Source organism: Salvia splendens, chromosome 2, assembly GCF_004379255.2.
Source record: "Salvia splendens isolate huo1 chromosome 2, SspV2, whole genome shotgun sequence".
Lineage (NCBI taxonomy): Eukaryota > Viridiplantae > Streptophyta > Magnoliopsida > Lamiales > Lamiaceae > Salvia > Salvia splendens.
In genome coordinates, this window is record NC_056033.1 from 2,416,265 (window position 1) to 2,427,604 (window position 11,340).

Genomic DNA, 11,340 nt, shown 5'->3' on the forward strand with positions numbered 1-11,340 from the left:
AGGAAGCACGTTCTCTTTACAACTGCTTTTCACTCTAAACGGCGCCGTTTGACTTTGGCGGGTGAAAGCGTCGTGGCTGAATTGGGGGAATCATGCCGATGAAGAAGCTCTAGGTATAGCATACCAGAAGTTCACAGCTTGCTTTCTAAAAATTTCGAAGATTTCTCGAAATTCGCGGTAAATAATCCGATTTCCTCTGCTCCATTTAGTTTTGATGTAGTCTCGTCCTACTGATTTCCTATCAATTTGGTCAGAAAATTATCCTTTTCTTCGACTCTACTCGTTGATTTGTTAAAAAGATTGACATTGCAAGTGTTTGATTAAATGTTAAACTTGATTACGCGATGTTAAACGTATTTTGCTATACTTGTTAATGAAATGTCATACTATTATTCATGGATATCTGCATTTTGTTATTATTCAAGTCTTCAATTCGAAAGGAATTATTTTCGTTGAGTGGAATGTTTTTTTGAAGTACATTTAGCTAGAGAAGAATTGTTTATGCCCTGCTAATGTTGTGGTCACTGTATCTATGCTGAGAAAGGCTATATTTTCCTTTTAAGTGATGGCACCCAGGACTCGGAAACCAGTAGCGAAAAGAAGATCGAATCATGTATCGCGAGATGAGGGTGGCGTGGAGGAACACGGGAAAGAACAAAACGAGCAAGAACCAGAGCTGGAAGTCAGTCAACAACCGATTCCAAAGCAAGGTTGAATATTTTTATATTTACTAAACAACTAGGTTGAATTTGTTAGGAGAGTTTTGATTGCCTTCTCCTTAAAAATTTAAAGCATTAATTATGCATCGTATTACCTTTTTTAGTGATGACTCGTAGCACTCGAAGTGCAACTGCTAGTCGTACTGCTCGTTCTGGGATTCTAGATAAGCTGCAAATGATGGGAAATGAGCAGCAACTGGAGCCACAAGTCCTTCCACAAGCTTCTATGGAGAAAGGTTAAACTTGCAATGCTTGAGCTTGTATTTCATAGTGTATGCTAGACCACTTTATTTAAAAAAAAATTGAATCAGTGACAGGTCCTAGAACTCGGGGAGCAACTGGAAACCAAAGTGGGTATCACAGGTTCGAAGAATTGGATCAAATGGATGGAGATGGGCAACTCCAAAATGAAGAAGAACAACAAAACCAAGGTTAGGTTTTTTGTCAATAGAAGTTACAGTCTTACAGATGATATGATTATAAAAAATCATTATGTACACTAAGTATTGAAGAAGAGGGACATGCGGGGAATTTAATGAAACATAGTTGAATATCTGTACGTTATTTCTATATAATCCTTTGTTTTTTTATTTTAATTATTCTATTGGAGTAAGTCCTTTATGGAATCGTCTATGGTATGGAAGAGACCCAACACTAATAGATATTTATGGATGGAATAATTTATTTCAAGTTGGATTTATGGACTCTACTCCATGAGATGGTCACATACATTTTTTTGTGGATTTAGCCATACAGACCAGTTATGTGATGTTATTTTATTCATTGATGTATTCATCTATTAACTTTTTGGTTGCAGAAACGGCTCCCAGGTCCCAAAGATCAACTGTAAGTAGAAGACTAAATCATGATTATCTGGAAGAGGATGAAATGGAGCAATATGGACAGCAAGACAACGAGCAGTATACAAACTTGGAAGTCACTGATGCACTTAAAAATGCATTACAGATCTGTAAGTGTTGTCTGAATTTGCTACTTATTAGGATTAGTTATGAAGGATTGTTGCACTGATAGAAGTTAGTTAATCTACTCGACTAATTCTTATTAATTGGTTTGCTATTACATATTTAAAGTTTAAAACAATGCATTAATAATCAATCAACTATCGCTTTTTACGTTTTTGGTAGTGATGGCTTCTGGTTCTCAAAGAGCGACTACCAATCAAAACCACGGTGCTTTTCAAGATAATCATCAAAGACGGGAGAACGGGAATTGGAAAAATAGGCGACAAATGAGGCCACCAATCAGTGAACAAGCTTCTGGTGAGGAGAATCACACCTTTGGGCCCTTTTGTAGTATATGGTGCATTGTTTGTTGCAATTTTTTGCATGTCCCCGTCTTTTGGAACTAATTAAACCAAACTCCTTTTGGTTTTGATATTTGTAATATGATATCTTTCAGTCAGTCTTAATATTTGGGTATAATCCAGTTTAGTTTCATTTTAATTTTTCTGGACAATGTATGGAATTTCAAAGGTTTGTTGATGCTGCTGTTAAAATTTAAATGGAAATAACAGCTAATCGGATTCTTTTGTTGTAGCCCTATTTATGTTATAACAGTTTCTGACTTATAAACCATACCTTTGTTTTTACAGTCATGACTCCTACAACTAGGAAGGCAACTGGAAGCCACCTTGGGTATCACAGATTACAAGATGAGATCCAAATGGAAGTAGATGGACAGCACCAATACGAAGAACAACCCGACTTGCAAATGATTCGGCAAGGTAATTTTAGTTCATTGTCAAAACATACAGATACAAGTATAGAAGAGTAGCTTAACTAAGAAATTACTGAAACATCAGTGGACAGATATTGCTCATTTTTACTATTCAACACTTGAATTGAAAATAGTCAACTGCTTATTTGGTATGTACAGATGAGATACATCTTGCTACCATTGTGATCATCTTATTCATACTGAACATTTTTGTCACAGTATTGACTTCCAGTACCCGAAGATCAACTGCAAAAAGAAAAATAAATCAAAGATTATTAGACAGGGATGAAATAGAGAAACATGGGCAGCAAGGAAATGAACAGCTAAACATGGAATACACCCAAGAAGTTGAAAGGGCATTAAAGATTTGTAAGTTTTGGTTGGATTTGTTAGTGAGTAGTGAAAATTTGACTTGGTTAAAAATCTTCTTAAAGATCTTCTTACTTTAGTACGAACATGCATAAAATAAGAAAATGCATTAAAGATCTTAAAGTTGTACTAAACGTGATAAACAACGTGAAAGTACATCTTTTTACATTGTTTATCACATTTACATATTCAAATTTAGTGTGTTAATTAGTTCTCATATTTTCTCTAGTGATGGCTCCTAGTACTCGCAAAGCAATTACAAATCTAACTTCCCGATCTGGATTTCGAGAAAATAACCTAATAACGGAAAATGGGCAGCCAGAGAATAGGAAACAACTACAGCCGCAAAACGGTCACCAAGCTTCGGGTGAGGATGATCTTTTTTTAATGTCTTAACAATTTCTTACTTATAAGATATATTTTTCTTTCTACAGTGATGCCATCTAGAACTTGGAAGGCAACTACAAACCAAAGTGGGTGTCACAGATTACGAGACGAGGACCAAATCGAAAGGCATAGAGAACACCAAAATGAAGAACAATCAGAGTTTTTAACGACTCAGCAGACTAAGGATAAACAAGGTTATTATTCATTTTATAAAAGTTTTAATGAACATACTATTTTGATTAATTGTCTATACTTAGTTAGTAGCGGGGAATGGTTACAAACTAGGAAATTGTGGTGTGATAAATTTTATTTATTTATTTGATATTTGATTATGAGGGAGGTGTAGTTGGGGTTGGTTAAATTTTTCTCAAGTTAGAGATGTAACTTTTCTTTCAGAAATTGGGACTTGCACACTCTCACTTAGTACTTGTGAGTGAAATTAGTATCTATCCTTAAATCTTTAAAACTTGTGGTCGAAAATGGAAAAAAGGTAATATTGCTTTCACTAATGAATAGATAGATGAAATTTGATATCACTATCTTCAACGTTAGGCTGTTTATCATACGCGATAGGAAGAAGAAATGACGTGGCCCTGCTCAATATTCGTATTCGAAATTTCATTTGCTAGCTCGTGTTTTTGGTAGCTACTTTATTTTTATGTACATTTATCATTAGTGAACAATTGTAATTACTACTTTGTGATCATTGTATATATATACTCATGGTATAACATTTAATTAGCAGTTATGACTCGTAGTACCCGAAGACAAACTGCAGGAAGAAGAGTCTATCATGAACTACTCGATGAGGATGAAATAGAGGAACATGGGCAGCGTGAAAATAAACAAGCATCAGATGTGGAAGTCACTCAAGCGATTGAAAATGCATTGAAGATCTGTAAGTTCGATTGAATTTTTGTTAAATCAGTACATCACCCTGAAATCAGTAAAAAAGATTGACTTAATTGTTGCTTCGAAGGATTAGTCCTAATTTGTCTTACTTTATTGGTCTTCTTACATATTCAAACTCTATGGTAGTGATGGAACCTAGTACTCGAAGAGCAACCACCAACGAAACTTCTCATCATGGATTTCAAGATACCAGTCAAGAAGCTTCTAGTGAGCCAGATCATTTATATATTTTTATAGCATGGAGTATTTTACTATTTTATAAAGAATTTTGAGTTTTTAATATATCCTGCTCAGTTTCTGCAGTGATGCCTCCGAGATCTCAGAATGCGACTAGAAGCCAAAGTGGGTTTCACATATTAGAAGATGAGGACCAAATGGAGGGAGATGAAGAACAACAAAATGGAGAGCCACCAGCGATGCAAAAGGCTCAACAAGCAAATAATGAAAAAGGTATAGTATTCAGATAGAGGATTGTGATCAAGAAAATTATTTTAATTCGACCACACTTTATTTTTATATGATTGTAGGAACAGTAAAGCGGGTCCGAGGACCTACTTTATTGCGTGACATTTGGGGAAGGAATTCAGATGATGAGCTCATCAAAGTTAATTTCAACAAGAGAGGTCAACCTGTTGGCCCCAACAGATTGAAATTTACTGGGTTTTTAGGTACATTAGCAAGAAATGGTAAATATGCTCCACTTGACATTGATGACTGGCGCAAGGTGCCTAAAGAGAACAAGGATGAGATGATAAAGTTTGTTAAGGTAACCAATAGTGCTTTATTTGTTGTAATTTTCTTCCGCATTGGTTGAATTTTTAATATTCAAATGCAACTCTATAGGAGAGGTTTGAAATTCCCGAAGGCGCGGAACACTGGATCTTGTTGTCCATTGGCAGGAAGAGGAGTCAGTGGAAGTCGAGGGTTAAAATTCAATGTTTTGATCCTACATTGGCAGAAGATAATCAAACCCCTAAGCCACCTCCTCGTGTAAACAAAGAGCAATTGAAGAAATTGATGTCATACTGGGCCAAAGAAGATGTAATGGTACGTCAAACTGAGGCATTGCTTCATTCATATTCAACCTAATACTAACATTAATATTTTCAGGAAGAATGTGAAAGAAACAAAATTAGCAGCCAACGATCGGTTTTGCATCAAACTACAGGGAAGTTGAGCTTTGCCGAATTGGAAGAAGAATTGGTGAGAATAGGATGATGTTCCTCTCTTATTCCTAATCAGACATCCTTATCAATTTGCGATTTTTGTAGAAAGAGCGTTTGGGTCGATCTCCAACACGTGTAGAGATGTTTGCCGCATGCTTTACTCATCGTGATGGCAATCCCTCGACTCATGAAGCTGGAGTTGCACTTGTATGAAAGAACAGTTTTTTTATTCTAGGTTATTTGTTGTGTGTTTTCCATTTGGATAAATTATTTGTCTTTGGTCGTTGTACAGGCTCGACTGAGAGAGAAACAGTCAAACCTGCCTCAAGGTTCAGAAGATCTTCAGCCCAATCACTCATTTGCCAAAGATATAGGCCATGATCCATTAGGTAAGGTACGGTTCGGATTCGGTGCAAGGGGAGACACTCCAAGTCGCGGTACATGCTTACGAATGCTCTCGGAAAGCCAAGCAGCAATGAGGCGAATGGAGGAAAGGATGGATCGGTTTTCAAAAATAATTGAAAGATTGCAGCCGGAAAGAATGCAGCCAGAGCAAAACCAAAATGACGTTCCTCCTACTCGCACTCCTATATCGCCTAATCAATCTTCCAACTCAAATTTCATAGGATACAAACTTCAGGTATATAATGGCATTTTCTTTATTCTAATTTCACCCTTCTGTTGGATCTTCGTCATAATTTATGTTAAAAACCTTAGGTTGGAGATTCTGTGTGCTTGAAGAGTTTGTTCGATCCAAAGAAAATTGTGGCCAAAGGCTGTCTTGAACCTGTAGATCCGGATGAATACGTTGGAGGAAGACGACTCGGATCAAACTGGTATGGAGTTCAGATTTCTGTTCCCATAGAGTGGGATGAAGATTTGATTAGGCCGTTTTCAAACTTCTCTACAATCGGAGAAGCAGTAGGAAATCGCGTCGCATGGCCTCACCACCTGGTAATATTACTCTTGAAGCTTTTATTCCATATTCTCTCAGTTTATGTCTCTACCATTTCCTTTATTTGAACTAGTATTATTTCATGTTTATGAAGGAGATACTAACATATATCTATATTAAAATAACAGGTTACTGATAAATAAAGATATTCAAGAATAACTGGCTTTTGATCATTTGGTGGAAGGCTTTGAAGATGAATCACTAAATTTAGAGGCATTCTGATCATCATTTACATATTTATGTATGCTGAATTGTGTAAAAATGGTTTGTGGGATGTTAATTTTGAAACGATATCTGTTAAATAAGTGTGTTACTACTATTTAGATGATAGTTGAAAGTATCAAAATTAACTAGATAAAATATTGTAATTGAGTAATATAATTTTCATAATTAAAATTGAGCAATATATTTCATCTTAATATAATTCCATCTTAATAAAGACTTGTTGGGTAAATTGAGTAATATATTAAAATTCATAATTTTTACTTGATTTTTAGAATTGTAAGACAAACCAAGACCAAAATTTGTGCCATATTCATTTCTAGTGCAATTTCTAGTGCCATATTCATTTCACAAAAGGAGCACATTTATGGGAAAAGGGTGCATGGCTCAAAGGCAAAATCCCTCAAAACCGACTGTAACGCTAGCTGCAGGGATGATCCGTCCCTCTTGATCCGTGTTGGTGTGAAAATTTTAATGCAAGTGAAGTCTCTGCAGTGGAAATTTCGGAGGAACCACACCATCTTTGTCGATGGCTTGCCGGTTGAGGTGTTTTTGAATGTCCACAACTGGTTGTTTGGTCCAAGTTTTGGTAATGCTGTGTTCGTGTTGTAGGGTAGTTTGTCCATGGAGAAGGGTGGTGCATCGGGAGCCCTTCAATGTGTGACTCACCGCCCTTTCCATTCAGGTGTTCGGAGAGTTTGGGGGAGCCTAATGTGTCGGGCGTTGGTTTCTCAATTTTCTTGAATGTATAGTCATGAAATCGGACAATAGTAGTACTGGGTTGATTTAGTTATGTCTTGAAATTATTTAATGGAGAATTGATCTAATTCTTGATACTTGAGAATTCATGAATATGATTCTGGGCTGTGGCCATGTTGTTGATGCCAACAATAATTTGGTTGCGTAAGATTAACTTATTTTCAGATTGTGGCCAAACATTAATTTGGTCACATGGAGAGACAAAAACTGATAATTAACCAAGATTGATCCTACAAGTCATTTTCTTGAAATTAAGTATTGGTTTTATCCATCCAACCGAATTCGTCGTTTCATTTGAGATAGAAGAATTGTCTGATCTAAGAGTAGAAAATTGAAAGAAAACACTAAACTATCACTATTTTGTCAAAGCCAAAAAGTATATATACATATAAAAGATACTTAACTCGCCTAACATAATTTATATCACACACATAGTTGCAACATCAGCCAAGAAAGTAAACAGAGTCCCAAAAAAACACACATTATTTAAACTTACACATTCCTATGACAAGGTTTCACCTTCAAAGAATCCAATCAACATTCTTGAAGGTTGAACCCTGAGATTATTCTATATTTTAACTTCACATTGTTACACAACAGAGATTAAAAACTAGAGAACATCATGTGATAACTTTCATACGATATGTGTCTCAATGCGCACCTTTCTTTTGCACCGTCACTAAATCCATAGTAGACCCATAAGTTGCGTTGAGTGCCTCGGCACACCATCCATGGCCATCGTCTACGGTTGGCATACGGACTTCCATGACCGGAGCTGCAGGGTTTTGCGCCCCCGGCATGATCACCCCTGCAAAAGCTCTCAGAACATTTGCTGCATCGATGTCCAAGCAGATGTTGATCTCTGGAACACCTTTTGGTGCTGGTGGTATCCCCGTGATTTTGAAATATCCCAAGAGATGGTTCTTCTCCACAGCTTTCCCGTCTCCTTCGTAGACGACAATTAAAGCCTCAGCTTGGTTATCATGCACAGTCGTGAAGATCATGTCGCGTCTAACTGGCGTCGTCGTATTCTGATGTATGATGGGGATGAAGCTGTTTCCATCTGCTCTCACTCCAATGCTCAACGGTGTTGCTTGAATAGTTAGAAGGTCCAGACTCCCGAAAGGATCGTTGACTCCAGAAGCTACCGCGCCTTCTAGAGCTGCCCCTCTGACTGCAGCTTCCAACGGGTTGATCCCCGTGTATGGATCCTTTTTGCAGACATCCGTGACAATCTTTTGCAGCATAGGAATGTTGGAGCAACCGCCAACCAGAATAACATCACTTATATCCCCTATGTCTACCTTTGCATCGTGCAAGCACTGTTTGATTAGACTCTCACATTTCTCAAAGATTTCTCTATTCACTTGCTCGAATTCTTCCCTATCCAGAACCTTGCATATCTTTCTCCCGCCCAAGTCAATGTCAATTTGAACACTAGATTGGGATGAGAGTTTGTGGATAGCATCTTGTGTTGCAACACGAAGCAACCCCATTCTAGTGATCTCTTCAATCCCACGGGTCGAGAAGTGACTGTCCATATCAGGTAGGAGGTGGCGCATCGTGTTCAGAAGTATGTCTTCGCCTCCTATTACATTTCCTGCTAAGGCTTTTATCTGGGACACTCCTCCTGCAGTGGCAGAGACCGCAACATCGCAAAATCCAGCACCCATGTTGAAAATAACAACAATTTTCTCAGTTGCACTGCTCATGCTGTCGTGCGCGTTCTGCTGCTGTTGTGCATACAACAATGCAACTGCAGTTGGTTCGGGCATCAGCCTCAGGACTTGAAGACCAGCCATGGCACATGTCCTTTCGACCCAAGTCAGTTGGAACCGGCTAAACGACACCGGAATGGTCAAGACAACACTGCGCACTGGACGCTTGAGCCGAAGCTCAGCCATTGTTTTCAGCTCAATGAGAAATATTGCAAGAACTTCTTCAGGAGTTGTCGACCTCCACATGTTCTTAACTAGCGCTGCAATAAACGGCCTCGCACCGATGTTCAAGGTCTGGACCAGGAAAGGGAGGCATTTGCTCGCATGAACAACAGGGTCTGTGTCAACTCTACCAACCAGACGTTTTATGTTGAAGATTGCAGCCCCGGATAACATCTCATACTCATGAGCCAATTGATTGCTCACTCCTCCAGCAGGAATCTCGTCTTTGAAGGTGACATACGACCGCATCAGCTTCTGGTTCCGCGTGTTCCTGATAAGTTCCACCCCGGAACCACTCCAGACTGCAACGCTACATTGTGATGTACCAATGTCAATTCCGATTGCAATCTCTGGCAGAGGCGAAGAAGATTTGTCCTCTCCAGTAGTTTCGCTGTCAGACGCTACAGTATATGCTGGTTCCGCCATTCTTGAAAATCACAGACGCCTACAAAACATAGCATTTCAGCAAAATAATCCAATCATGAAACCAATATGAAAGAAATTAATAACAAAAATCCTCTCTTTGATCATTCTTATATGGCTTGTATCTCAATAACACTAATTGAAAAGTCTGTGTGCTTGAAATGGTAAAAACATCCATCAATCGACTTCTCATTCCTATTCTATAGCATTCTGATCTAATTTACCAAGTTGCAAAGAACTAAATGCCACTCAGGATTTTCAACAAACACCAAGTGACCAAATTTATACACTTTCCATCTATTAGAAAAATCTAGAACACTAATCACTTTTCGAAACCCTCCATTATAGTTCAAAAATTTTACACAACCATCATGCAGATGAATGAACAAACCTAACTCAAAATTGATCCACCTCATTGAATTTCTAATCCAAATACTCGGCATTCTAGAAAGCGATGTCAAACCAAATTGAAGGAAAATGCAGAATATACAACTGAATACCAAAAAATTACAGAAAATTCTAAAACAGAATCAACGCAAGCAAGCCATAAAAAAGCGTGAAGAGATTGTTATTGAATTTGAGGAACTAACCGATTAAGATTTTGAAGAAAGTGAGCAAGATAGATAGCTGAAGCAGAGATAGAGAGTGGAATTTTCTGGAAAATGAGAGAGAAAGAGGTGACAGTTTTATGTATGCAAAGGTGCTCACTCGCACTCTCTAGAGTTCGCCACAGAGAGATACGTATTCCTATTTTTTTTAAGTATTTCTTTGGTATTCTTTTTCCGATCTACTAAAGTATAATATAGGAATAATAGAGTATTCCATAATTACCATTTTTTTAAGTTCAAATTTTAGATTTTTTTTTCGTGTAGATCATGTTTTCAATTTAATATAGGTACTAACACTGAAATTCTACTTTAAGTTTTAACTCTACTTTTTTTCCTGCATATTAATCATTGTAATTTACTTTATTACTATTAATATATATTTACCTGTATATGAAAAATAATTTTTACAAATATCCATATTTTTACAATAAATTCATTACATCCCACATTAGATTCTAATTGACTGAAAATTAAAAATAGTAGACTAATTTTAAAATTTCTCGTCATATTCTGGAAAGCAAGAAAAAGGGACCTAGGCCCAAATAAAAGTGATATAGTATTAACTTTAAAGCCCAAGAAAAAATGTTATAAAATAAGGCCCAAAGGCTCTCTCGTAAGGTTATCAATACCATGGATTAATTTTTCCTAATTCAGATTCAATGTTAACAAATTCAATAACTAATTGAGAAACTTTCAAGAGCTTAAAACGAATTTTCATCCATCTAAAATTTTTGAATACATTTGGATAATTCTATCAAATTTTGAACAAAGTTTTTGATACATGAAATAAAGTTTTGAGAAGATCGAAGAGCTGCGCACAAACGAACTGAGGTAAGGAGATACGAAAAAGTTGTTGAAAGAAAAAGCCAGTGACAAAGTTAGTTGGGGAATGTTGTTAGTTAAATGTTAACTTGACGTGACAAATTAATTTGTTACAAATGTTAAATTCATCTTATCAAAAACTGTAATCACGCACACACACAACTTGTGAAATGGAATTGATCCTTAAATATTCGTATACCTGAATGTATTTTGTCATAGGCGAAAAAATTATTGAATTAAATCCACAAATATAGTACTCCTAATTATTAAAATTAGGCCAATTTTTGGCCAATTCTGTGTTAAACCTAGCTATAGCTCTTT

At 36.9% G+C, this 11,340-nt stretch overlaps 2 protein-coding genes across 4 annotated transcripts; one reads left to right on the forward strand and one right to left on the reverse strand.

The window, feature by feature from the left end:
• Nucleotides 1–6,547, forward strand: LOC121783049. Of its 3 annotated transcripts, none has more exons than XM_042181090.1 (20): nucleotides 1–177; nucleotides 564–710; nucleotides 824–955; nucleotides 1,031–1,150; nucleotides 1,537–1,689; nucleotides 1,865–1,999; nucleotides 2,332–2,463; nucleotides 2,676–2,825; nucleotides 3,055–3,192; nucleotides 3,260–3,406; nucleotides 3,958–4,110; nucleotides 4,251–4,331; nucleotides 4,419–4,574; nucleotides 4,652–4,890; nucleotides 4,968–5,171; nucleotides 5,235–5,327; nucleotides 5,396–5,497; nucleotides 5,583–5,930; nucleotides 6,008–6,244; nucleotides 6,374–6,547. In XM_042181090.1, exons 2-20 carry the CDS (start codon nucleotides 566–568, stop codon nucleotides 6,386–6,388), a joined length of 2,880 nt encoding a protein of 959 aa, XP_042037024.1. In that variant the 5' UTR covers nucleotides 1–177; nucleotides 564–565; the 3' UTR covers nucleotides 6,389–6,547. The 3 variants fall into 3 exon arrangements, with proteins under 3 accessions (XP_042037024.1, XP_042037041.1, XP_042037034.1); XM_042181107.1 differs by having other exon boundaries at nucleotides 4,428–4,574; XM_042181100.1 differs by having other exon boundaries at nucleotides 1,037–1,150.
• Nucleotides 6,548–7,609: 1,062 nt separating this feature from the next.
• Nucleotides 7,610–10,333, reverse strand: LOC121759326 (heat shock 70 kDa protein 8-like). Its single transcript, XM_042154871.1, has 2 exons — nucleotides 10,180–10,333; nucleotides 7,610–9,611 (listed from the first exon to the last, which is right to left on the reverse strand). Exon 2 carries the CDS (start codon nucleotides 9,590–9,592, stop codon nucleotides 7,877–7,879), a length of 1,716 nt encoding a protein of 571 aa, XP_042010805.1. The 5' UTR covers nucleotides 9,593–9,611; nucleotides 10,180–10,333; the 3' UTR covers nucleotides 7,610–7,876.
• Between the last annotated feature and the right edge of the window lie 1,007 nt (nucleotides 10,334–11,340).

Excerpts from the sequence above, each read along its gene's own strand:
- LOC121783049 (XM_042181090.1), top strand. The coding sequence starts at position 566 with ATGGCACCCAGGACTCGGAAACCAGTAGCGAAAAGAAGATCGAATCAT. Across the intron at positions 2,464-2,675 it reads CTTGCAAATGATTCGGCAAG|TATTGACTTCCAGTACCCGA; the intron begins GTAATTTTAGTT and ends TTTTTGTCACAG. Across the intron at positions 5,172-5,234 it reads GGGCCAAAGAAGATGTAATG|GAAGAATGTGAAAGAAACAA; the intron begins GTACGTCAAACT and ends TAATATTTTCAG.
- LOC121759326 (XM_042154871.1), bottom strand. The coding sequence starts at position 9,592 with ATGGCGGAACCAGCATATACTGTAGCGTCTGACAGCGAAACTACTGGA.